General features: G+C 40.8%; 1 protein-coding gene across 14 annotated transcripts in view; it reads right to left on the minus strand.

The window, feature by feature from the left end:
• Nucleotides 1-24,367, minus strand: part of KALRN (kalirin RhoGEF kinase) — a 477,147-nt gene that overhangs the window by 111,475 nt on the left and 341,305 nt on the right. For all 14 annotated transcript variants that reach the window (XR_014956495.1, XM_085584162.1, XM_085584156.1 and 11 more), the window contains 6 exons: nucleotides 24,123-24,215; nucleotides 23,682-23,793; nucleotides 21,968-22,158; nucleotides 21,462-21,563; nucleotides 20,637-20,779; nucleotides 19,393-19,495 (listed from right to left, as the gene is read on the minus strand). Coding sequence is in view for 13 of the 14 variants with exons in the window: in XM_085584162.1 (XP_085440288.1) it covers nucleotides 19,393-19,495; nucleotides 20,637-20,779; nucleotides 21,462-21,563; nucleotides 21,968-22,158; nucleotides 23,682-23,793; nucleotides 24,123-24,215 (744 nt within the window). In the remaining variant the exon portion in view is untranslated. The remainder of the gene's footprint in view (nucleotides 1-19,392; nucleotides 19,496-20,636; nucleotides 20,780-21,461; nucleotides 21,564-21,967; nucleotides 22,159-23,681; nucleotides 23,794-24,122; nucleotides 24,216-24,367) is intronic.

Genomic DNA, 24,367 nt, shown 5'->3' on the forward strand with positions numbered 1-24,367 from the left:
AAGGAAAACCACCACAGCTAATTACACACCAGAGCTATTTAGCATGAAGAAATGTGCTGGAATAAGACTCCCAAGTGTTTTTCTGCAGATTTACTGTAACTCCACCATTCCCAGCAGGTGTCAACACTCCTGACTCGGAGAACAAACCACCTGCATGTACTTTTTATTTAATTACCATGATTTTCAGAAATATGCTCTGTGGTGCTCAAAGCACAGTCATTAATCTTCAGTAATCTCTCTGAACAATTTCAACTTTTCTGAGCCTGAAGCCCCTCTATAAAGCAGGGTTTGTATTGTCTGAGCATAGGATTTTATGCAAGGCAGTTGCCATGGCAATGTGACAGAAAGGGCAGAACCCAAACAATATTTGAGCATCAAAGAATTCTAAGTGCAGGGAAAATTCAGATTCCATATTAGAACTATAGGCTGTCCAAACTGCACATTCTGAAGCTTAGGAAGACTGGATATTATTTTAAGCTCTCTTGGGGATAGCTGTATTCCAGCAATGCATTATCACTGATCTGTTCCCATTATAATCCATCAATTTCACAGAAAACTACATGTTTTGTAGGGGAGTGGAAAAGCAATCTGAAAAGGAACAATTGCACATTGCTTTGGGTAGAGAAAAGAGAAAGAGGGAGAAAAAGAAAGGTTATAATCCAAACTGTATTTCAACAGAAAGTCTGGCTGTTATAAAAATAATAATGGTCTTGGCTAGTCACTTGTTGTGAAATAATGAACCTTGTGCACCTTTATAATATTATTGCAGGCATTGTATAGAGCACCCTAATAAAAATGGATGGCTAACTAAATGAGAAAAGGCTGCTGCATTGTTTTATAAGGCAAGAATCCAGTTCCAGAACACATAAATCCTAAACTCCAAACCAAAGAGTTTATACCAAAACCACAACATAGCTTTATTGTTATTATTACCATGTTGCTCTTGTATATGCTGCTACAAATGTGTTTTCAAAATAATTAAAATCCAAAAGCATTAGCAACGGAGCAAACCATAATTGTGTCTCAAGAGTGCTGAGTGCCCCAAGCTGTTACAAACCTGCATCTAAGAAAGGTGCTGGTTTTATGTTCACGTGGATTGCCACTTAAAAATGGGAACATACAGATATGGAAGGTAAAAAAAACCTATCAGAAGCCGGGGACACAGATAATCTTTGTTCTAACTCTGTCTCTCTTTCTTGTCCAATGTTTAACTTGGATGACTCCACTCTACTATATCTTCTGAGTCACAGAAACAGGGATAGTGCCAGTCATATTTTCATGAGACCGAGTACAAGCTTGCATTTAACTAATGGTTATTTTTTGCAAGAAACATGCTGTTTGCATTAGCACATTTCTAGCAAGAGGAAAGCCACCTCAGTGCTGGGGAAGTCACCAGCCTCCTCAACACCACTACTGGCCCCTGAGCCTAAAAGAAGACTGATGTCCTTCCCTCCATGACAGTGAGATCTGCAGTTTTTAGGACTGGTCCTGTTTACCTATGGAAAGCCAGCCAAGCTATTTGTATCAGCAGCCTGTTCTTTTTGCTCCTGACTGCTCGTCCAGCTGCAGGCATTAGTGACATACTTTTAATTTTTTTGGCTTCTCATGCATAACTATCAGTCCCCATGGAGCAGACCCAGCACAAACCAGGTTCCCACAGAGCAGGGCTAGAGTGGAAGCTTCTCCTGAGGGTCAAGCATCTACAAGGTCTCTCAGCCATGTGTAGTGTCTAGTAATGTGTGTGTCATAAATACACGTGTTCATACTACTGCATTCCTTCTAATTAGAGCAAATTATTGGTTGCTCTCCCTAGCCTATGTGGATTTCCACAAAAATGTTTGTTACGATCAGAAACTTCTGCCAAGTTGTTTAAGATTTGACCAATGGGTACAAAAGTCATCAGAGGGTAGAGCACAAACAGATGCGGAAAACATGAAAGAAAATGTTACTTCCTTAGGAGAAATTTTTTAACCTAGTTGTCTATCACAAAGATAAATCTCTCCAGGATTTCTCTACAAAATTGCCTGCCCTATAATAATTTTTTTTTATCTGTATCTGTCAGCTAGCCAGGTTTCCATAATTTAATACATCACATGTTTATTTTCTATTGTTCTCCCCTGTTAATAAAAATATCACATGGCCCAAATCAAATGCCTACAAAAATCTATCATTATTTCCTCTATTAGCTGAATTATAAGCTCATAAAAATATCAACCTAGCTCAGTATTATTTTGCATAAACAGGTGCTAACTTGCATTACTTACATGAACAGAGTTTAATATGTCATTAACTCATGCTCTTTGTCATTTGTTTTTCCTAAATAAAATATACCAGGTTTGCAATTCAGTGGCATGAACTACAAATGAGATGGCAAATTTTGAAAACTGCAATTTTATCAGCTGACAGGTGAGGTGGAATATCTGACACAAATCCTCTTACTGTTTTTATTTTAGGTTAAATACAATTTATCAAAGTTTCTCAGGATCTTTTGTATTTATTTATATCTCATGCAGGAACACAGATACCCATTACTATGTTAGTAGAAACCATACCAGCTTTGCTGCTGTAGCATAGACATTCTTGTAGCACAAGAGACCCTGCTATGGAAACTTGAACAGATTTGGAAAGCAGCTCCCTAATGGACATGTTAATTAACATGATCCCCTGTCCTGTTCCTCCTGGACAGGACCAAAATGTCCCATTACCATTTACAGCTTTAAAAGCTGTCTTGCAACAGAGATCAAGGATCACCTGTTCCTGGGAGCTGAACTGCACTTTAATGTTAGCCCTGAACCCTGGAAATGACTCATGGTGGGTATAATCTGAAGTTGCTCAATGCCAGGATGTTAAATCAGGTGTAGGTGCATGTCTGATTGCTTACAGGCTGCAGTTGTCTCCTTTTTCTGGGTTGGAAAAATACCTGCACAGCCTCCAGGCTGGAGCGGTACCATCAACATTGCTAAGCACAAACCATGCAGAGCTCTCTTCATAGCTCCAGGATAAGCAACTTCCACTCCCACACTACTATAGCTCCTAAAGTGCCAGTGAGGCAGGCCAGTCTATGGTATGAGGGCTTGTTTTATTCTATTAATTTCTGATTCAGTATTATTTGGTTTTACTGTAACCAGCTGTCTGTGCATTTCAACATTCACAGCTGCTTCTTCCCCAATCCACTCCTGGCTGCCTCTGCAGTAATAACCAAGTGTGATCTTGGATACTTTGGCATGTGATTAACAGCTGTTCAGATTGCCTTGGCAGTTTCAGAACATACTAATTGGGTTAACAAGGTACTAAGTGCTCCAAGGTGTTATGAATATGTTGTAAAATCAAAAACTCTGCTGTCAAATGCATTCATTACTCATGGTATGTAATTTGCTTGCAAGGAGTTCTACTCCAAAAGGCAACATTTCCAGCCATTTCTCCTAATCATCTGTGAAAGACATTAGCACACCAGCACCAAGAACACCTTTAACCAATACTGTCTCATTGCTAAAGAAGGAATCTAAATCAACAGGTTCTTTGGTATCTTTGGAGAGTGTCAGATTCCTCCTCAGCTGCAGCCAACAGCTGGGTCCCACCAGGCTCCTTGCCATGGGCTGCCCTTGTCTCCTCTCAGAAAAGCAAGACCCAATAGGCCACCTGGACACAACCAGTCCCAATGGGTCCTGGACCTGATCCCATCAGGTCCAAAGTCTGGAGCACCCAGCCACTGCCTGGGGCTGTTCCACATGCCTCACTTCCTGTTTTTCCCCATCCCAGCCCCTAGGCTTTATTGCTGTTCCTGGTCTCCTGCTCCCCACCATTTGCACTTGAGGCACCATGCCTCCTTCCCACCTCCTGCTATCCAGGCACTCTGCCTGACAGTGTTTCTGATTTTGCAAAGTAACAACCTCGGCAATCAGAGCAAAGGGCTTCCACAAGCACCCTGTGCTTGTGATCAGACCCATGACACCACTGTTCAAGCCTACAGAACAGACAAGACAATCACAGTATCATTTGTTCCCATTACCCCTTGTGCTGAAACATGCCCAATTTATCCACTGACAAGGTTCATGTGATTCCTTCTCCTTCTGCTAGTTCTTTTTTACTAAAGGTCATACCTCCTGTTTTCATTTCTTTGGAACTGAGCAATTCATTCTTTACTGTCTTCCCTTTTCCTGCTCCTTTCCCATTCCATTAACGTGAAAGCCTCACCCAACAGTGACATTCAAGTTGACATTAATTTCTGCTGTATTTGAAGTCAATGTAATAACATAAACTGTATCTTTTCCTGATACAACTGAGACATACTAACCTGAATAACTGGGCCGATTATCCAGAACACTGGCTGAAACTGAAACTAGATGGTGGGACAAAAACAATTCCTCAACTACCCAGCATCAGTGAACAAAGTTCCTGGCAACACTGAGGTTGGATCTAGATATATGTAAAAATGAAATATAAGAAACTTCATTTTTTTTATTTAAAAAACTGAAGATGGAGTAAACCACTGCACACTACGCAGCAGGCAGGGAATAACAACATATGGATATGAGAAACAGGTAAGGAAATGATCCCCTAGTCAAGAGGTTGTTTGCATAAGAACGAATCACCCAAGCGGAAGCTGCAGAGGTGTGTACAGAGGATGACTTGTTCCAAGGAACAGCTGACTGTAAATGGTAGCAGCTCTTCAAGCAGCCAGCACTTCTCAATGGAAACAGGTGTGACAGCAGGATGGAAATGTTTAATCCTTGGGTCTAAAAACATGACTCCTCCTTGCTTGACTAAAAGACTAGTGTTGGCTCAAGGCCAGTAAGAGGCTCATAACATTCTCTTGTTTCAAAGCAATAACCTGCTTGAGAGAGGACCCAGATTCAGGCCCCACTAAAGTCAGTTCTCATGTGCTTAAAAGAGACAGGATTTGGCCTGGAATTGGTTTCCAAAAGTGGAGGTGGGAAAGGCAGCTGAATGCAGACAGCTCATATGTGGGTTCTAACACAACGCTTCTAACAGGAGAGAATTCTGTATTTGCTATCTTGCAGTTGAAGAAAAGAGAAACTGTCAATTTTTCTGCACCAAAAAAATCACTGGGACCAGTCCACACAATGGAAACATGCTGACCCCCAAACAGCTCCTGGAATAATCACTTGCATTAGCACATTGCACCAGCTCATAATGGTAGGCAAAGCAAAAAATACAGCATAGCAATCACGACTAAGCACAAAAGGTTCAAATCTGACTGATTTCAAAGGACAGTAACTATATGCCCAGCATGGAGGTTATATTGTGCTAAATCAAGGCTGCCATTCCCTCTTTCTGCCTGCTGCTCATGAAAGAGCTTGGTCACCTACCCTGTGTGGTGAGTCAAGGCTGTGCAATCCGAGCTGCTTCCAGAGACTTCTTCCCTCCTACTCAGCCACCAGAACCCCTGTAACATATCACAAGGCTGTGCAGGGGGAATGACTGCAGCTAGGCAATCCAACACTCCTACACTCCTAACCCCTTTAGCTCCAGCAATTTAAAAGGAATGCTCACAATTTATTTAATCCTAAAATCCATCTTGTCACAAGAGTTAATAGCCAGATAATGCTATGCATAACATTCTAAGCATGGCACCATAAATATGAAAGCATTTAAATAAAAGAGTTTGCAGCAAACCTTCAAATCCAAGGTTCACTAATTAAAAAGCAAACCAGTGTAATAATCTCCAATGCTGCATACTTTAAAGACATGAAAACCAGATCTAAGTTGTTATGGAATTTGAGACCTCCCATGCAATTGAAGTCAGTTGCTCTCTTACAGCTTGTCAGCATATTTGTTAGGAGAGGATTTACCATCAAAATAGGACAAAAAGCAAGGGAGACTCCTTCTGTTAGTGATGATAATGTGAAAAAGGCAAAAACTCTTCTTAATTCTGCCATCATTCAGGGCTCATTTAAAACTCACTGCACTGCTAATAGCTACCATGATTTTATTTCATTTTCTTCAATCATACAGATACTGTCTTGGGAAACACAGAAACCCTTACTGTGCCCCATCATGAGTTTATCTTTACAATTAAAGTTGTTTCTCTTTGCCAGATTTATTTTCTCCTCTAGAGCACAAAGAAATTTAGCCAGAGAGACACAATCTGTTGTGACAAAAATGGAAAGCTAGAAAAATGTTCTAGCTCTTGCAATGGTATTTTTTATTGTTTCCCATGAGGGGAATTATCCCCATTAACGGTGATTGCAAATCCCTGTATTCTGGCACATTAGCTTCCCTTATGCTTGTTACTGAAATTAAAAGAGACAACTAAAATATTACAGAGCTGTTTTGTAAAGCATTTATCCTATTAAGCCACTTAGCCATACTCTTTACATAGGGATGGGATGCCCAGAAGAATTCTTTGGGGAATTAATCAGTTATAGCACTAAGAAAAGAAAAGGAATGCTCTCATTCATTAGGATCAATTTCAGCAGTTACTGTATTGCTCCTATCAGCAAAAATGCCAGGTTTGTGGCTGCAAGTGGCCACCTTTCACATCTGTACCTGGGGAGCACATCCTGGTTCTCCTGAAATGCAGCAGTGCTGCTCTTTGTCTCTCACAGCAAGCAAGGACTTGGGAACCAGCAGATGGAAAATAAGTTGTATATTTGTTTAAAAGACATCCGCTTCAGCCCAGCTCTTCCTTGAATGTCTTTATTCTTTCACCTCCCCCCTCACAGGGAAAGTGATTTGTTCCAAGGCTGGAGGCAAATCCTGCTCCTACTAAAACAAAACCCTGAGCAGCTGATCCTGAAAGGCTGGATATGATGTGGATCTATGAGAGGCCCAGAGCCAGATATTCACCTGGTGAACAGTGAGGTGCTTCTCTTGACTTGAAGTAAAACTGATTTATGTATCACTCTGTTTCCTTTGCATTTCTTCAAAATACTTACCTTTTGTGCCCTGTATCTCTGGCCTTAGCAGCTGCCTAACCCAGTACAACAGCACTCACCATCCCCTTTCTTGCTCTTTGCAGTGCCACATAACTAATTGCACTTCAGCCTCAACAATGTTATCTGTTTTTTTTTTTTTTTTTTGGAAACGCTCATAAATAACACATGGGCATCACACAAAGAGAAGGTCAGAAGGCAGAAACTCGATGAGCCTGAGAAAGGGTTGATTTTTAAAGTCCTTTGTCAGTCCTCAAATGTCTCTCCCAAAAGTCTGAAGGACAGAGGTTTCATAAAGGCAAAAAGGTACCAAAGGTTCAGTTGCTGGGGAGGGCAGCAGAACTTCAGGGTTGGAAGGAGTTTCTGCAAAGTAACTGCACTGAGGCCAGGACCTAAGAAAGAAACGTCAGAGATTTCAAAAGACAACCCACAAAAACAACCCTTGGAGGCCTGGTTTACACCTCTGTTATATCTGAGAGGCAGAGGGATGGGGATGCTGCCATAGTCTGCTCAGCCACTGCAACAAAAGCCTGTACAAAGCTGGGTGAGGCTGGATCTGCTGCTGGGGAGGTTCAGAGGGCATCAGCTTTTCAACTGCCCCAGCTCACACTGGAAGCCTGCACAGCAGGGGATGTCCAGGATGTGAAGGCAAAGACCACTCAGGTGAATGCCATTTTGCCCATTTTATAGGTAGGAATGGATAGAGAACCCAACCCTTACATTTTTAAGGACAAAAATCAGCTCTCACTGCATTATCTGCAGCAAGCCAGAAAGCTGAAGTTTCTCTGTGTGCATTTCAATTTCCTTTCTTTTCTCTATATAAATGTCACACTTCTAACTGATGGTTTAACGACTCGAATTTTTAAGAAAAATCACATGGCTTGGTTAAGTGCTCCTTCTGCTGGGTAGACCTCTGCTGTCCTTTCCTACTGACTGCTCAGGATCATGCAGTAAATATCAACACTGGAGAACTTCTAGTAATAATGCCAACTGAGGCCCAGGACCTGTGGGGCACAGCTGGCTCCCACCCTCAATTCTTCCTGCAAACTGAGAAGGATCAGCACCTCAAGAGATGGTGCCCTAAAGACATAACAACAAACCCAACTGACTCTTGTGAAAATAAATAATCAGCAATCAACACACAGCTTTTCTCCATGCCAGTGGAAAACATGCATGTGTGGTCCAGCCTTGTGCTTTCAATAATTGTTTATTTGCAGCTATGGTCAGGAAGTGATGCTGTAGTGTCAGGAAAAATTAACCCAGGCAGAAGAGGGCTTATGGAGTTGTGACATATTTCACACTCCTCTGTTTCTTGTCTGTACACACTTGAGGAAGGAGAGTTTGATTTGGATTGTTAGTTGGTTTTAAATTAATGCAAGACACAAACAAAAAATAAAGTTGATCTGGATCTGGACAGCAGCGGCACTTGGATCTTGGACACAGAGGCTTGGGGGAAGCTTTGGATGCCTCTCTCCCTTCCATAGCTGCCAGCAGCAAGGTATGCATGTGGTTTACAAGGTGAGGAGAATGCTAAATCCAAGGCAGGGAGATGCCTCCTGGGGCATCCTACAGCAAAAATACTTGGCTTGAGAATAAATACTGCCTCAGACCACTGAAAAGGCTGTGAGTTGTAGACAAGCAGAAGAAACCAGAATAACCCTTCCTGTAACTCAAAGCCCTTTCCTACCTACTTGACTTAAGGGTGAGAAGAAGAAAGAATCCCTTACTGGGATTTAAGGAGAAAGAGAAGACAAAATAATGCTATCTCCAGTGGTGTGATCACTTACTCCAGTCTCCTCACATGGAACATCTCCAGTTCTCAGGAAAGCTTTCACCTCCCTCAGCTACTTGCCCAGCACTGTGCCTCCCTGTGGCTTGCCCTCCATGTCCCATGCCTCCTTCTATTGCCTCCCAGTCCAGTGCCTGTATTCTTCTGATACTTCATGGTCACAGCTGTGCTCAACAAGGCAACAAAGAGTTAAAGAGTTAAATTCAATTATCTCACTATCTGGCTGCTCTCTTTTACCCAAAATCAGGCATTTCACCTTGTATGAGGGCCATGCCAGGAGAATGCATGAATGAGTTTTATATCAGTTTTATCTACATGTTTGGATAGAGAAACATTTACCAGCAGACAGCGAGGTGAACAGAGGAGAAGTCTGAGCTCAGATGGTAGGCTGTGAGATTTTCCCAAGAACTGATGAGCTCTGGAGACACACAGTCTTGACTCCCCAGGAAAGGATGAATTCAGCACTCCAAGAGTCAGCCAAATCTGGGTAAGGCCTCCAGCACACACTAACATCGCTCATAGGCAAGGGGGCAATGGCTGCTGCTGCAGATATACACTTAATGAAAGCAGAGACCCTTCAGCAGAATTTCTGAACACCATCTAAAATCTGCTACGTGACTAAATTAAAGATGTCCTTATAAATATTGTGAACTGTATTTTCCTGACTTGATCACCTTGATATGAAGAGAAAATGAATTTGGAACTGTTTCCTTTAGTCCCCCTCCTTCACACATAGTGTTTTTCCCAATATCAAAATTCTTGCTAATATTAAATTTGAACTTGAATGATGTCCAGTGTCCTCTAATTTCCTTGATCAATGCAGTTTTAGTGTTGATCAACGATCAGTTCCAAACACTAAACTCTGATCTCAAACTTTTCTTCATTTCTAGACAGTTATTCCATGTTATCCCTATGTGCCCTTTATAGCTGGAATCATCTTGTGCCAAGGATTTCTAAGTTTCTTGAACAAACCTGGCATCTCTAGTAAGCATTAACTACACACAAATGATAAATTCTAAAATTAAAAAAAAAAAAACTATGTCAAAAAGAAAACATATTGTTCCTCCAGAGGGATATACTTTATATTGTACATCCAAATTAAACAAACACACTGTAATCACTAGAATGAAACCCCAGAAACAACTCAAAACAACAGCACAGCATAAATAAACATGAACTCAATCTCTTTGAAGAACAGGAGGAGAACAATCAGATTTAGATGAGGAACAACTTCTTGCTTAATGACAACATAGAAAGTCGAACTTGAGATGAAATTAAAAAAAAGAATAAAAACACCCTTTTAAAAAACAAGTTCTGAATACTGTTTTCTCCTTTCTTTCCAAGCCAAGTACTTCAGATGATCTAATGGCCCAAGGATGGATACAGAGACAAACCCAGAATATTGATGGACAATTCCTATTCTATTTATGTCCTCATTTGGAAGAGATCCCATAATCTATCCACTTTAAGTAGCTATTTTGACCCTTTAATCAACAGACTAATTTGGAGCACAGCACAGGGCTGAGGCAGGAGTGTCCATTTTTTGTCCTGAGCAGGCTGATTTCCAAAGTGGTGTCAGATTTTTGGGAAGGTGGGTCTGGGCAGGTGCTGTGTACCCCCCTTAGAAATAATAGTGCAGATCACTCTGTGGCAGCCCAAGGTGAGGAATCACCTCAGCATTGTCACTCCAGGACTGGCATCCTGTGCTGGGCATGAGGTGCAAGGACAAAGGTGAAAAGGAATTGCTCATGAGGAGAAAGGGAATGAACACAATGTTAGTTTTGATAAGCAATAATGAGGAAATGGCCTTTAATGACTTACAGTTCAGCCTGCACTCACATTAGCAGATACAGAGGAGGAAGGAGCTCAGTCATTTGATCTCTTCAAATACATATGCTTTTATCTAACCAGTTTTGCTGGAAAAAATACTAATTTTGACTACCATGAATCAATTTTAACTGTTTCCCAATCAAAGACCAGTTCAGAGATAGAAACTCCTCTCCCACCTGAAGTCTAACTCAATTTATAATGCAAGGTAATTGGCAACAAATCTTTGACAGCTGATTCTTTGAAAATCACAGCACATTTATAAAAGTCAAACAACAGCTGGTCTCTCTGCAGAGCTCAAAAACAGAATATCCTTTAATTCTTCTGTGCAAATCAATAATTTATCTTAATCCTTCTATTTTAAAATCAGTGAGGTTGGTCATGCCTTTGAAATAAAGACAGGGATTTTCCTGTACTTCCTTCCTTCATAATCTGATTTTATCAAACTCATTCACTTAAACATCCCCCTAACTTAAACATCCTCTTTCTTCACAGCAGGCATCAAAATATCTTTTTTTTGTTGTTTGCTTAGTAATATAGATTTATTGCTATGGAGCTGATTTCCTGTCATGTAAGACCATAGTGTTGTCCACAGCTGAGTTTCCAGACAACTTTTAAAGGGCAGCACTCTCCACCTTATTCTGTACATTTTTAAATTACAGCCATCCTGCATAAGCAGAATCACATGTGCTTCAGAAGTGTCTTGTGATTGAGAGATATTGTATTTGCAGTGGATTTAGGATACTCATAATATGAACTAAGATTATATGATTATACAAACTCTGACTGTATGCCTTGCACCTCTCTGGGGAATGTGTCCATCAGCACATCAGTACAGAATCTGATTTTTACACTGCTGGCAGGAATAGAAAGGAGAGATCAAATGGGTTATCACAGAAATTACATTTAAATACCCTCAACAGGAATGTGTGGATATTTACATCTACAGTGTTTTCAGGAGAAGTTCAGTCTGAAGGAGTTCCATACACTTGTTTTATCATAATGGAACTTGACTTATATTTTCAAGTGTTATTGATTTACTTATTTTTCACCAAAGGATGCTTTAGATTTAAAAAATCTAAGAATAAGACTGAAAGCATACTGAATGCTGATTATGTTCTAAATGAAAAAGCATAATTTATTAAAGTCAATAGCAAATCTTCTTTATGAAATGGATAGCAATAGAAATGAAACTTTACACAACTATGCATGCTATAAAAGAAGTGGAGCATATTCTACCTGCCCTGGACATAAATGCAAGTTCTGCACAGATGAAAATGCTGAAAAGACATCTTTGAAGAACCCCTTTCCATAGGACTTCACTTTCAGGGACTTGCAGTTGAATCTGTTCTCAATATCTGATCACCCAACTGAATCTCAATTCATATTTGCAGTTTTTTATTGCCACAAAAAACCAACCAAACTTTGGAGAGGTGTTCAGAAAATATCTGCTGTTTCTTGCACACGTTTGGAAATAAACTTGGGGGTGCTGAGCAGTGACCCTGCACTGACCACCACAGGAATGGCTTTCTTTTGGGGAGAGAATTGTGTCCAAGAATTTTGAGAGCAGAGATCCCATTAAAGTTCAACAGCACTTTGAGAAATCCCAGCTGAAATATTTAAAATGCATGGCAAATTTCATGCCTGCCTTTTATGAAGTTATTTCCTGGAAATATTACCCAATGAACAACATGATTGCTATTTCCATGGGCACTGCAGATGTTTTGGCTTTGCTGTTATTTTCACTGTGTGAAACACTCAAATCTCTGTGAAATTTCTTTGTTAAAATTCAACTAGTAGATTAAAAAAAAAGGGGCCTTTGCGGAAACTCATCCATTGTCATCACCTCCTCGGTAGATGTGTGGGAAATTGTCCAGCCACACAGTACAAGAAAAAAATGAATAAGCTCCACTACATAATTAGGACTTTACAAAAAGTCCCCTGAAGAATTACTATGAAGTTTGCAAGTGCTTCCAACAAGTGTTATATTTTAAAAGCAGCTGATCATATTTTATTTTGTTTTCCAAAAGAACCTTTTCCAAGAAGGTTCTGTGAAACAAAACAGCCTGTGCCTGGTGCTGCCTCCACCCACAGCTGCAGCAAGAACTGGCTGGCAACAGAAATGTCCTTACTGTCTGCAGCACTTGCACCCTTGACAGATCTGTTCTCAGAGGTAAATCTCCTGATCACCTACCTGTTACCTTCAGTGGATGCCAGAAAAGACAGGCAACATGTAATTCAAGCCAGGATGAAACCTGGCTGAAAATCAAGGTTGGTAACAGTTATTTTTTTGATTGTTTTGAAATCAGATTCCTATCCAGGAAAGACCAAAGTCCATTTTTTCAAAGTTCACAGGGAAAAAAAAAGTGCCAAAGGCCCCAGAATTGCCCTGGGAGATCTGTGCTGTAGGCAGAGCCTGTATTAATACCTGAACTGGAGATTCTTTACTACATGCATTATAAACCACTAAGAAAAGAGCTGCTCTGCCTGCACATGGCAGGTGGGTAAATTCCTGTACAGCTCCAAGCCACAGTGCCTAGTGTACAGACAAATAAAGGCATTGTGAGACCTATCAGCCAAGCCCCCAAAGCAGAGATTAAGTTATACCAAGGTAGAGCATAGGGCCAAACACTGAGCAAAGAATGGTTGTAATTATTTGGATCCCCTCTGAGCTTCAGAGTTTTCTGTGAGTGCCCATGAAAGTTTGCACAATTCAAAGTATGTGTAGCACTTCAGATTTCCTTCATTTGGAAATCTAAAAACATAGTTTATACCCTGCCTGAGTGTGTTATATTTCACTCCAAGAGCCTCAAGTTAATTTTCCAAAAGACTGAAAAGCATCAAATATAGAGAGACAAGTAGAGCTCTGCAAATCAAAAGCTGGAACATTTAATGATGTTGGCACTGCTGCATTCCTGATAAGAAATACAGGAAGCAAAGGCAAAGTCCTTACTTATACTTAGGAAAAAGAGAAAAAAAGAGCCACAGTAATATTACTTAACATCAACAATTAAGAAAGGCAAGCCCATGCCAAATCAACCATTGCCAACAGAGATAAACCAGTCTCACTTTATCAGCTCCAAATGTCACTTCAATGATTTCAGTTTCAGGGAAGCATTCGCAGTGAAAAAAAGATACATACATTTGTATATTTTTCTCAGAGAAGAGCTGAAATTACAGAGGTCCTAACCAGGATTCAGAGCCAGAACTGAGAGGCAGCCTCCCAAAGCTGAAGGAATTTTTAAGAAGCTATCATTAGAGAGACAGAGAAATGTCAGCTCCTGGCTGAACAATTTATTTCCTTGGTAAGATAAACATTTTGCAACTACATGACAGTATCTCCAAAAGAGTTAACCACCTATAGCTAGTGAGCCCTCAAGAAGGCTAATTAAAGTGCCAAAACGTTTTATGTCAGACTTTCCTTTGATTGCTATCATGTTTTCTCTTTTCCACAGGTGAGTGCAGTAGGAACTCAGTGTGGGAACTGCTCTAGTGCTAGGCAGCATCCAAGCAATAGAAATACATCCTCTGAGGCCATAATTCACTCTTCTTTATCATACCTTCACAGGAAAAAATCACTTAACAGTCAGCAGTCATTTTCTATTACATAAATTTAGTTTTACTTGTGGTCCCATAAATCACCAGTCTCTGCAAGGAAGCAGCACTCCAGACAATACACTGAATTCTGGCATATCACTTCCTGGGACAGTGGCAGAATAACCACAACAGTACTTACAAAAATGAGACCAAATCAATCCCTTCCTCTGCCCTTTAGAAACTCACAGTTGTTTAATCTAATCCAATTTGCTGAGAGTAAAGTATCTTGGAGGAAGAAACCTCTTCAGGTCAATGCCTGGCAGATAAACTGATAACACCTACCACAGTGCTCCAGAAAAGAGGAAGACTTCTAAATACTCCTGATTCTGTATTCAAGTGACTCCCTGCTTCACCACCCACTCCATATTCCCCTGATGCTGCTGTCCCTTGGCTCTGCCACAGAGTTTACATTGCACCTTCCACCTTCTTTCCCATCAGCTGCAACACACAGCACCCACTAAGCCCTGGCAGGCAGATTTTTCCACTGACAGGTGTTTGCTGCTCAGGTGCTGCACAGACTCCAGTCCATGGTGACACATTTTTGGCTATACACAAGCATTGCTGAGGGGCAACACCCCCTGTCCCTTGATATTTCCCCAGTACTGCAGTAGAAATGTGTCTCCTGCATGTGACTCAACACAGAGCTCACAGCAGTGAGTGAGTGCTCCCCACTCACCAACAGTATCAAAGCTGTTTTACCTTGATGAGGAGCTTCTCAAGAAAAGAGGATTTGCCCCTAAGTGACTTGTTCCAATAAGCCTTAATTCTAAAATCTCCCCTCTTGTACAAATTACCTTCGATTAGAAGAATGATTATTCCCAGGTTTTATATAATGCCACCAATGTGGAAGAGGTCAAGATCTCAGTTTCATGGCTGCTGAAAGATGAGCTGAGTATAGTTTCTAATCAAAAAGATAGAAGTGTATAATGTAGATTTATTTTTAGAGAGTAAAACGTTTTCAGTTCACATTTCAGAGCCTTTTTCTACATCCAAAAACAACAGAAGGAAATGAAAACTGCTCTCCTCAGTATTCTGCAAAAGTCAACATAAAGGAGGCCATTGGAAGCTGGACCAGTATCACCAGAAACAGCTGTTTCACAAGCCAGCAGCTCAATGGGCTTAACAAATGAGAATGCCCTGCATGTAACATTTCTTTTATGCAATTCCCCACTGCTTTCAATCCAAATATAAAGCCTGAAATCCTGTCTGCTGTGAATGAATAGGGCAAGGATTTCTCTCTAAGGAGAGGATTTTAGATAGCAAGCTGAAGAGGGCTTACTGTATAGAACAAAAGCTGTCTCTTTTGCCTTTTGGAAAAGGATGAAGAAATTCTGTGTAGTGGGTTACCTAGGACCTGACCTGGATGCTCAATGGGAATTGCAATTACTGTAATAGTATTCATTATCTATTGATTCTTTAGCACTGAGTCTGGGTCATCAACCCGTTTTTCCCCCTCTACATAAAACTTACACAATCAGAATGACAATCCAAATAATTATTTTCCTGGGTTGTGTATAGAAGTGGTCATGGATTGCAAACGGAAAAAGAAAAATTTTATATGTTCTCTCCTTTCATTTGACAAAGGTGCAGACCTTACTTGAAGTCTGTGTTTCTACTATATAGTATTTCATGAAAATGAAATGTTTGAGCCTGCAAATAATTGATTTAGGTATTTTTGACAGATAAAAGCCCAAAGAAAGTAAAGCTATTAAATACTCATATCCAGATTTAAGAAGCTACTTAATCAGGTATTTAATGTAAACAGACTTGGAGATTATTATTAATATTTTTTTAATCTGGAGAATCTTTACATATAATCACCTGACCACTGCCTGCAATCAGGAAAATCTGCATACTTAAAGATTTAATAACACTTCTGGGGTCAGGCATCTTACTCTGAATATTTTGAAAGCAGAGTCTGCTACCATAAAGGCTACAAAAACAGGTCTGAATTCTGGCATGCATCATGTGTTGGGACAATGGAGGACAATACTGCAATTATTGTACAAATGCAATGTTTGCAAGAATGTGTGTCCCTCTCTGCAAATTCCTTATTCAAATAAGGAAAAGGTAATGTGCCATCAAATGTACTTTGTGATGGCATCCAACATGTGAGTGACAGAGCAGAACCAGGACTCAGCCCCAGTCAAAGTGTCTGTCCTCTGCACAAAAGAATCCCCCTGATAAATGTTGTGGACACATTCATATGTCTTGAGAGGAAAAAAATCCTTGCTGAATTTATAGGTAAGGTTATTTCATTTCCACTTAACAACAAAAAACCTTTTTGTCTTTTTAGGAGTTTGAAATGCAAAAGTAAAGCTTAGCTCCAGGGCTGTGCCATGGTGAGAGAAAACAGAAATTGCTATTTACAACTCAGGAGGAGTTGACTCACAAATAAGTTGAAAGAAATACATATGACTTGAGGCATGAGAAGTGTTGTTAAGCAGAAGTGCTACTTGAAATTGAGAATCTTTCAGAAGTTGTGATTTTCTTTGTCTAAACTGTTGTTTGACATTCTTGTCTGAGCATCCAACTAATGCGTTAGGCAATCCTCAGGCATAATAGCAAGGTTTAGGGAAAGGACAAAGTGTGTCAGCTAAATCTTTGAATTTTTTTTGGTTCCAGAGAGTAATATCAACTCCTACATGTTACTTGAGAACAGAGAATTGCTTCTGGCACAGAGTTAATACATAGATTGTCCCAAGGCAGGATGAATGCACTGCCATCCTGGCACGCTGCTGGCACCGCAAAGCTCTTGGCATGAGTTTGCAGATGAGGCTGCTGTGAACAGCCAGAGTTTCTAAAGGTAGGAGCTCTTTCCATTGGCTCCTCTGGATGGAGAGCTCACTGGGGCACATAGAGAACTTACCCATGGAGGCTGCAGCTGCAAAAAGCTTCTAGGCTTGAATCTGAACTCATGGGAATAAGTCTGCTGAGTGTGCTGGAGTTAAATAGGCAGGGAAACCCCTGATTGCTGACCCCTGTACCCACTGAAGCTGCTATCAGCCCCACACGAGGTAACTATAGCATGTATAGCATGGCAGTGTGTGCCAGGAACTGTCAGCTCTGCCAAGAAAACCTACCTGGAGAGCATGATATGGTCCTGCCTTCCAGTGCTGATAACTAGCACCCGTCCATGTGAGAATATACAACCTACCAGTCCAATCACGTTTCATTCTGACCCTCCCAGAAGAAAAACTCAACTACACACTGAAGGAAAAAATCCCATGTGGTAAAATGTCACCATTAGGAGTCCTTTCAGAGCTTTGGATCTGCTGACAAGACAGTCCCTGCACAGCAGGTGCCAGCAGGAGAGCCCGATGTCTGAGCGGCCACTGAACACGAGCATCACTGCCAATCCAGCAGGAGGCAAGGCAGCTCCACTTCATCCCCCACTAATCTGGCTAACATTGTGCAGGAAAAATGAGAGAACTATAAAGAGATGCAGCAGTTCATTCTCCTTGGAGCAGAGACATGATAAGGCAGCACTCTAGGAGCTGGATTCTCCACAGTATTCTGGCATTAGCATCAGAGACAAGAAGGAAACTGTTGAGCAGGAACTGCCTCTCTAGATAAGGGTGATACACTGCTACCTCAGATTCAACAAAGCAACCTTTAGTCTTAGCTGTACACTCAAATTTGTTTCTATTCATTAAATGTATAACAGGACACAAAACCACACAGCCTTAAGTCAGCAAGTGAAAAAAGTTAAAAGCATGACACAACCCTTTCCCCAGTGGTAACAACTTTTTCCCTGTACCATCTTTACTCAGTTTATCTCATACACATTTGCTATTCAGCTCCAACAAGGTTCTGGATAGAAATTCCTATAAATGTTTCCAGTCTTGAATCCTTAAAACCAACTCCTGCCACGCTGGGCTGTCTTTCAGGGTACACAGCCTGTGTTGGCACCATAGCCCTTGTATGCAGCTGCAGCATGCAACATGGAGCATCTTCCCTAGACATGGCCAGGATTCATGCAACCGAGACAACGGGCTGGGGGAACGAGCAAAGCTTAGGCAAGTGCTTAAAATTAAGCATGAGCTCAAGTACTGCACTAAGTCAGGGCCTTTTAGCAGGAATGATAAATGTGAAAAACACAGAAAGTATGACAAGTCCATGTGGATTGATGACTTCTCAGACATCAGGCAAAGTATTTGCATACCTTCCAGTGGCCTTTGGATTGCAAGGCTTAGTACTTTTCTAATGCACATTATTGGACAAAGAAGTTAAATAATGGGGACATGCATTTAAGATAAATACAACAGATGGGCTTACAAAGGTAATTTATTTGCAATTAACTTATATTTCTGAGTCCAGCTTTCAAAGCAGTGTCTGCACTGAACCTTACCTGTGGACTTTACAACCAAAGCTTGGACTTTGATTTTGTGAAGACACCCTTCTACCTTGTCTGAGTGGCAGCATAATTAAAGCCCTGACAAATATGTAAATCCATAAAGGCATGGGAGAATTCAGCTTTTTTTCAAGTTACATGTGATTTCAAGACAATATATGAAGAGAATATGGGCATTCTCTCAGGGGATATGACAAACCCCATCAGTGTAGCTAAGGTAATTATTAACTGCCCATTTTCTCCTACAATCAAGTGGTAATTCAGTGGAAAAGCACAGCTGGAGGTATCAGGGTGACAAATTCAAGTGAGGCATCCTAGTGGAGTTGGGGATCTGGACTCAGATTGTCTGACAAGTAAAATGGCAAGTACATAAGTGCTGACAGTGTGCAGCATTCCAACAGAATCTAGTATGTCTCAGGGCCATCCATATGCTCCAGCATATGTCTGTGAGCAGAGGGGTCCAGAATCACAGTTTCTGCAAATGGTAGGTCTCCCAGGCTCTCAAGATACCAGCCAGTTGCTGAATTAATTGGTGTGCAAGTACCTGCACTCCCTCCAACAAAGCACTGATTTCAGCTCAAAGGGAAATATGTAACATAACCAGCTGTTTGCTCCTTCAGAAGCTGGATCTCATAGGACAAGATTTACCAGGCAGGATAAAGGTTGCTCTGGGCTGTTCCTTCAGAGCCAATTGAACCTCTGTGTATTAACCACAAACAAGCAGCAGTAACAGGTATGTTACTGTGTAGAAGAGCAATACTGACAAGCACACAGAAACAGACTGGGTTTTAATAACCTAGCGAAGGGGAATTCAAGTTTCAGCTCACTCAGTACAAGACAGATTGCCTTCTTCTGCCTTCTATTCTGCTTTTCACTTACATTTTTCCAGGGGCAATTACCTGCCAGGTATTTTCACATTTCAGCCCTACCTTATCACTGTCCACTGTGTTCTGTGATGTCCTGGAGGCAATGGAAATGGTGTCAGGTTGACTGCTGCCATCCCCTTGGCTGTCTGCATCATCTATTCCATCTCTGCAAGAGAGGTGATAGGGAAACAATGACATTCCTCAACATACCACCAGTGAGCACAACGGGAGAGGTGGAGCTGGGAAGTGCTGAGTCAGCAGGACAGAGCTGGATTGTGCTAAAATTACCCCTCTGAGGCAGCTCATGATGCTATAGGGCTCTTGCAATTTAGAATGAACCTCTCAGCCATGGGGTTTGGATTTGCACATAATCACAACATTTGTTTAAATTTCTTGAGGAATTTAATACTAAGCCATAATGATGCTATCCAAATATAGATAAAGACAGTAGAGAGCTCTTCCTGTTTACCTCACTGAGGTTGCTAACACATTTTCTTCTCTTAGGCTGTACAAATAAAATAATCATAAATGTTTATTGGTCTTTCAAAGTAAATACTTAAAAATTACAATATATATACTTAGGGACAAAGAAAAAATATGTCTCCATTCTGTACAAGAAAACTTTGTATTGGAGCATGTTCTTAGAGGAAATGTCTGGATCTCTGCTTTGTTACAGGTCTTCTGAGTGACTTGGTTATTTATGCTTTGGACATCTCTGTGACACAGCCTGAAGTAAAAGAGGGATAAAATTTAATGAGGAAATGAAGATGCTCAAATTATAGGTGGCTTTTGGGAATGCCACAACAGAAAAAGAACAATTCATTATCTATAATTTATATTTAATCCAAAATAGAAAAAGTTGACCTAAAAAATTTCATATTACTTGACAGGCTGAAACGAGGTTGTATTAGATGATGAAATACAGATTATTCACTAAATATTCTTCAATATGTTGATAGGATCAACTATGATTTTGATTGCCAATTAAACGTGACAAACAAGGAAAAAAATCTGGTTTCACTCAAATGTGAAGAAGTAAAATCTACTTTAGGAAAGAACTATAACCTTGGACTCTGAAGAATTTTTTCTGTTTCTCTCTATACTTTGGAGCATAAAATGAAAGCTGTTTGTACGTATACAATAAAAAAGATTTCTAGCTACTTTTGCCAAGACAACATAAAAAAAGCAGAGACAATGAAAAAGGCTTTGACTAAAGTAAAAAACCAGTAAAAAGGCCACAGATACCACATTGCTGTGGGTTGAGAACACACTAGTGATTTCATGTTGTGGGGAATGACTGAAGTTACCTTCTGCTGTTGTTTCGCTGCTTTGCTGGTGTCTTGGGGAGCTGAATGGGCTCTTTCAGAGCTCCTTTCAGATGAATGATCCTTTCTTGAATAACTTCCCGGATATTTTTGATCCATTCCTGTTTTGTTTCAATACTGGATGCCTGAAGTTTCACAAGGCAGAAAGATAGAGACTTTATCATGTTCTCACCCCCTGTGCAGAGAATCTGGTGGGATGTCAGCTGATGAATGTCATGATTAACTGCTTGTCCTCTCTGCTGCACTGCAGCAGCTGCTGGAGTGCCTGGTAACCCCAGGGAACTGAGAGCAGTCTGCCTAGACCTACTTGGCAAGCAACAGCAAAGCAGCTAAGCTCTGGATAAATACATTTAATGCTAGCAATACAGCATGCTCTGCAGAGGGGAAACAGCTTATCAGTGCACAGCTGGGAATTCCTTAGACAACACAACTATAACGTGGATTCTTCAGCAGAGACTCACTTGACAGAACAGGCTGTCAGCTCCGGAGGTCTGTGGAAGAGGTTGGCTGTTGATAAGCCCAGTGGCAAAGGACTAAGAGAATTACACCTCCAGCCAAACACCCTGAGACCTGCCCTGTGTCCGTGAGCAGCTGCTCAACCCAGCCTGCAAGAGGAGATGCAATTCCAGCAAGGCTGCACAACTGTCCCAATTAGAGCTCAGCTGCTCCTGATGCAGGCATGACCCCACAGGCAGATAGGGAAGCCATGTGAATATGAGGAGGGGAAAAAACTGACCTTTCATTCAGGGCTCCCAAGGCCTGAACTAGAAGTGCTAAAGGCAAAGAAAACAAACAGAAAAGACTTACTTTCAGCACTGTTTTATTGTCTGAGGATGGTGTTCGTCCAGACCACAAAGCAAATTTGCAGGGATCTCCTTCAACATGTTCAGTCACTCCCAGTTCTGAGGTCTAGCGTGGAGGAGAGATGATGAAAGATTTTATATGAAACTTGATGAGTACAGAAAACTTTGGACTTGTAGGAAGAAGTGGGGAGGCTGGGATGGGTAGGGGAATGGGATTTTATCTCCGTTTGCTACACACACATGAAAGAAACAGAAAAGCTCTGGGGTGGCAAGGAAGTGAATGCCTGTAGTGATCCTGATTGCATTTCCCCCCACCCTTCACATCTCTCTACCTTAAACCTCTCCAGACTCACTGCAGGCTGACTTCCAGGTGAGTCCTGCAGGACTCAGGGCCAGCCCTTCCAGGGGCAAAAGTAACCCCAACCCAGCAGGGGACACGTGAGCCTCCAAAACATCATTTTTACCTACAAAAAACAACACCCAGAATATTTTCTTTGCAGCCACACCTACCAGTAACTTGTTCTTGTAAACATATTTTGTGTGTCCTGAAGAATCTTTGATCTCTTTGCTAAACACCAAAGAGATTTCAAAGAGAAACAAATGCCTCTCACGGCCTTTCCGAATGAGAGACTTGGGATCCCACACTTGGAAGGAATCCTGAAGAATCAACTCTCCCTGGACGTCAAGGTTCTCATCAAACCCTAAAACCACAAAATACAATCACTTGTATTTATTCTTGGGATAAGCAATTCACAGAAACACCAAAGTCAACACTTGAAATTAAAGGGTCGTTGTCTTTTTTTTTTTTTCATATTCTGAAAGGACAATAATGGCTATCTATTGCCCCAGTGACAATATTTTTCTTTTTCCTTTTTTTTTATTACTGCAGCAATGTAATCACTTCATCAGAGGTAAAATGCTAAATGAGGCTGCTGCTGAAGTCTTGTAATAATTACTCAAAAATAGTATTATGAAGGTTTCAGTGGTGGTTACTGTACACAGAACTGCACTGCAAGAAATCCTATGCACTTCATTACAAATTTAGTTTGCTCTCCTGCAATTTTAATCATCTGAGCTTATTGTGATGCCTGGCTAATGGCACTAGTTCCTTTTTTCACCTGTTTTAGTATTCTGCTTGTTTCTTGGTTTTCCTCAAGCCAGGCTGGAAATTATTTTCCCAGGCCAAAAAAATGTGTGAGACACAATAAAGTATCTCAGTCCAGAATAAAATTTTTACATTTCAGAAATACTCCACACAATAATAAGCCAATAAAAGACTTCATTTTGTGCCAATCAAACTTCTTTTTTCTGTAGTTTTAAAATATTTTTAGTGCTTTTTTTAAAAATCATTGGCATAACTATGATAACATTTTGAAACACAAGCTGTTTTGTCTCAGAAAACCAGAAATTTTGAAACGTTGAAACAGTATTATGAAATGTTTTCATCCAATAATTTTTACAGCTGTCAGCAGCTAAACTGATACTGTTTCAGGAGGGGATTTTTTTGTTTAATTGAGAAGGAATGTTTTAGCTCATATGTACACATATTGTAAATGTAGGCAAACCCAATGGGAAGAAATGATGGTGTTTGATTTAATTCAGAAGGTTGAATAATTTCTTTATTATAACTATCTTAAAATACATTAATATATTATATAAAAAGGAAGACACTAAAACTACATACTACTTTCTTTAAATTTATGTCCAACTCCAACACAACTCGTGACTCTCTCCTGAGAGTCCAGACACAAGTAGATTAGATTAGTTATTAAGCTCAAGCAATCCTTACTAGAATCTAATCAAGCACTCACTCCAGGTAAACAATTCTCCAAACACATTCTACATAGGAAAAATAAAAAGTAGAAATAGAAATTGTTTTCTCTTTCATTTCTCTCTATGAAAAATCCTGAGAGGGAGAGAAATCTACTTACCACATACTCATACCTTGCATATCAATATGCATATATACACATATGTACATATATATGTACATATACACACACACACAAAATATACAGATCAATACCTCTCCTTCCCCTTAAACTTCCTAGCCAGCTTTACTCTTTCAAGACTTTTGGAGAAATATCAGAAAGGAGCCAGGAGGTACCTAAAAATTATGATGAAACAACATTATTGCTACAGTCAGCCTCTACTAACTTCCACCACATGTCAGTAACAAACTTCATTTCTCAGCAGGTCCCTCCCCACCCTGGCCCCTGCCCACCTTCCAGCATGCTGACGTGCATTGCATCGTTGGCCTTCTTTGGGACACTGAGCATCACTTCCAGACCATCCTTCAGCTCCCCTTTGCCCTCCTCACAGCAGGTCAGCAGCTCCTAAGAAGCAATGCAGACAGCCATAAACAAACTCAGAGCCACGTGCTGCCTCCACACCCAGCTGTGCCACTCGGTCCCTGCAGACTGCTTCAGAGACAGGAGAAAGCTGAACTGCAGCAAACCCCACTGCGGATGCTCACAAATAGTGGGGGTCAAATAGGAACAGCTGTAAAGATAAAACAAGGTGCTCTCAAGGGGAGACTGTGCCCTTGGAAGATTTCTGGGGACTTATGCTGACAGGTCATGAAGCAGCTCCCTTAAGCAGAAGGTAACTGATGAACCTGTGAACATGCTCTGCACCAGCTGATCTGTGCAGCTCACTGAGGTACCTTCAGTAGGAGTTGGTATTTTGTGATCCTCTGGACAGGCTTGATTAAATAAGAAGAGATGGAGTTGGCCAGCCCATGTCTTTGCTGAATTTCCTAGAAGGGATAAAAACAGCAGTCAGCCATGGAAAACTGTTAACCCCCTGCCAGATAGAACCACCCATAACTAATTTTAGAGCTGGATCCTTGCATTCTATGTTTAGTTTTTTAACCCTCTTTAAGCTCACATGTACATAAGTGTGGTTTCA

Source organism: Lonchura striata, chromosome 7 (assembly GCF_050655825.1).
Source record: "Lonchura striata isolate lonStrDom1 chromosome 7, ASM5065582v1, whole genome shotgun sequence".
Lineage (NCBI taxonomy): Eukaryota > Metazoa > Chordata > Aves > Passeriformes > Estrildidae > Lonchura > Lonchura striata.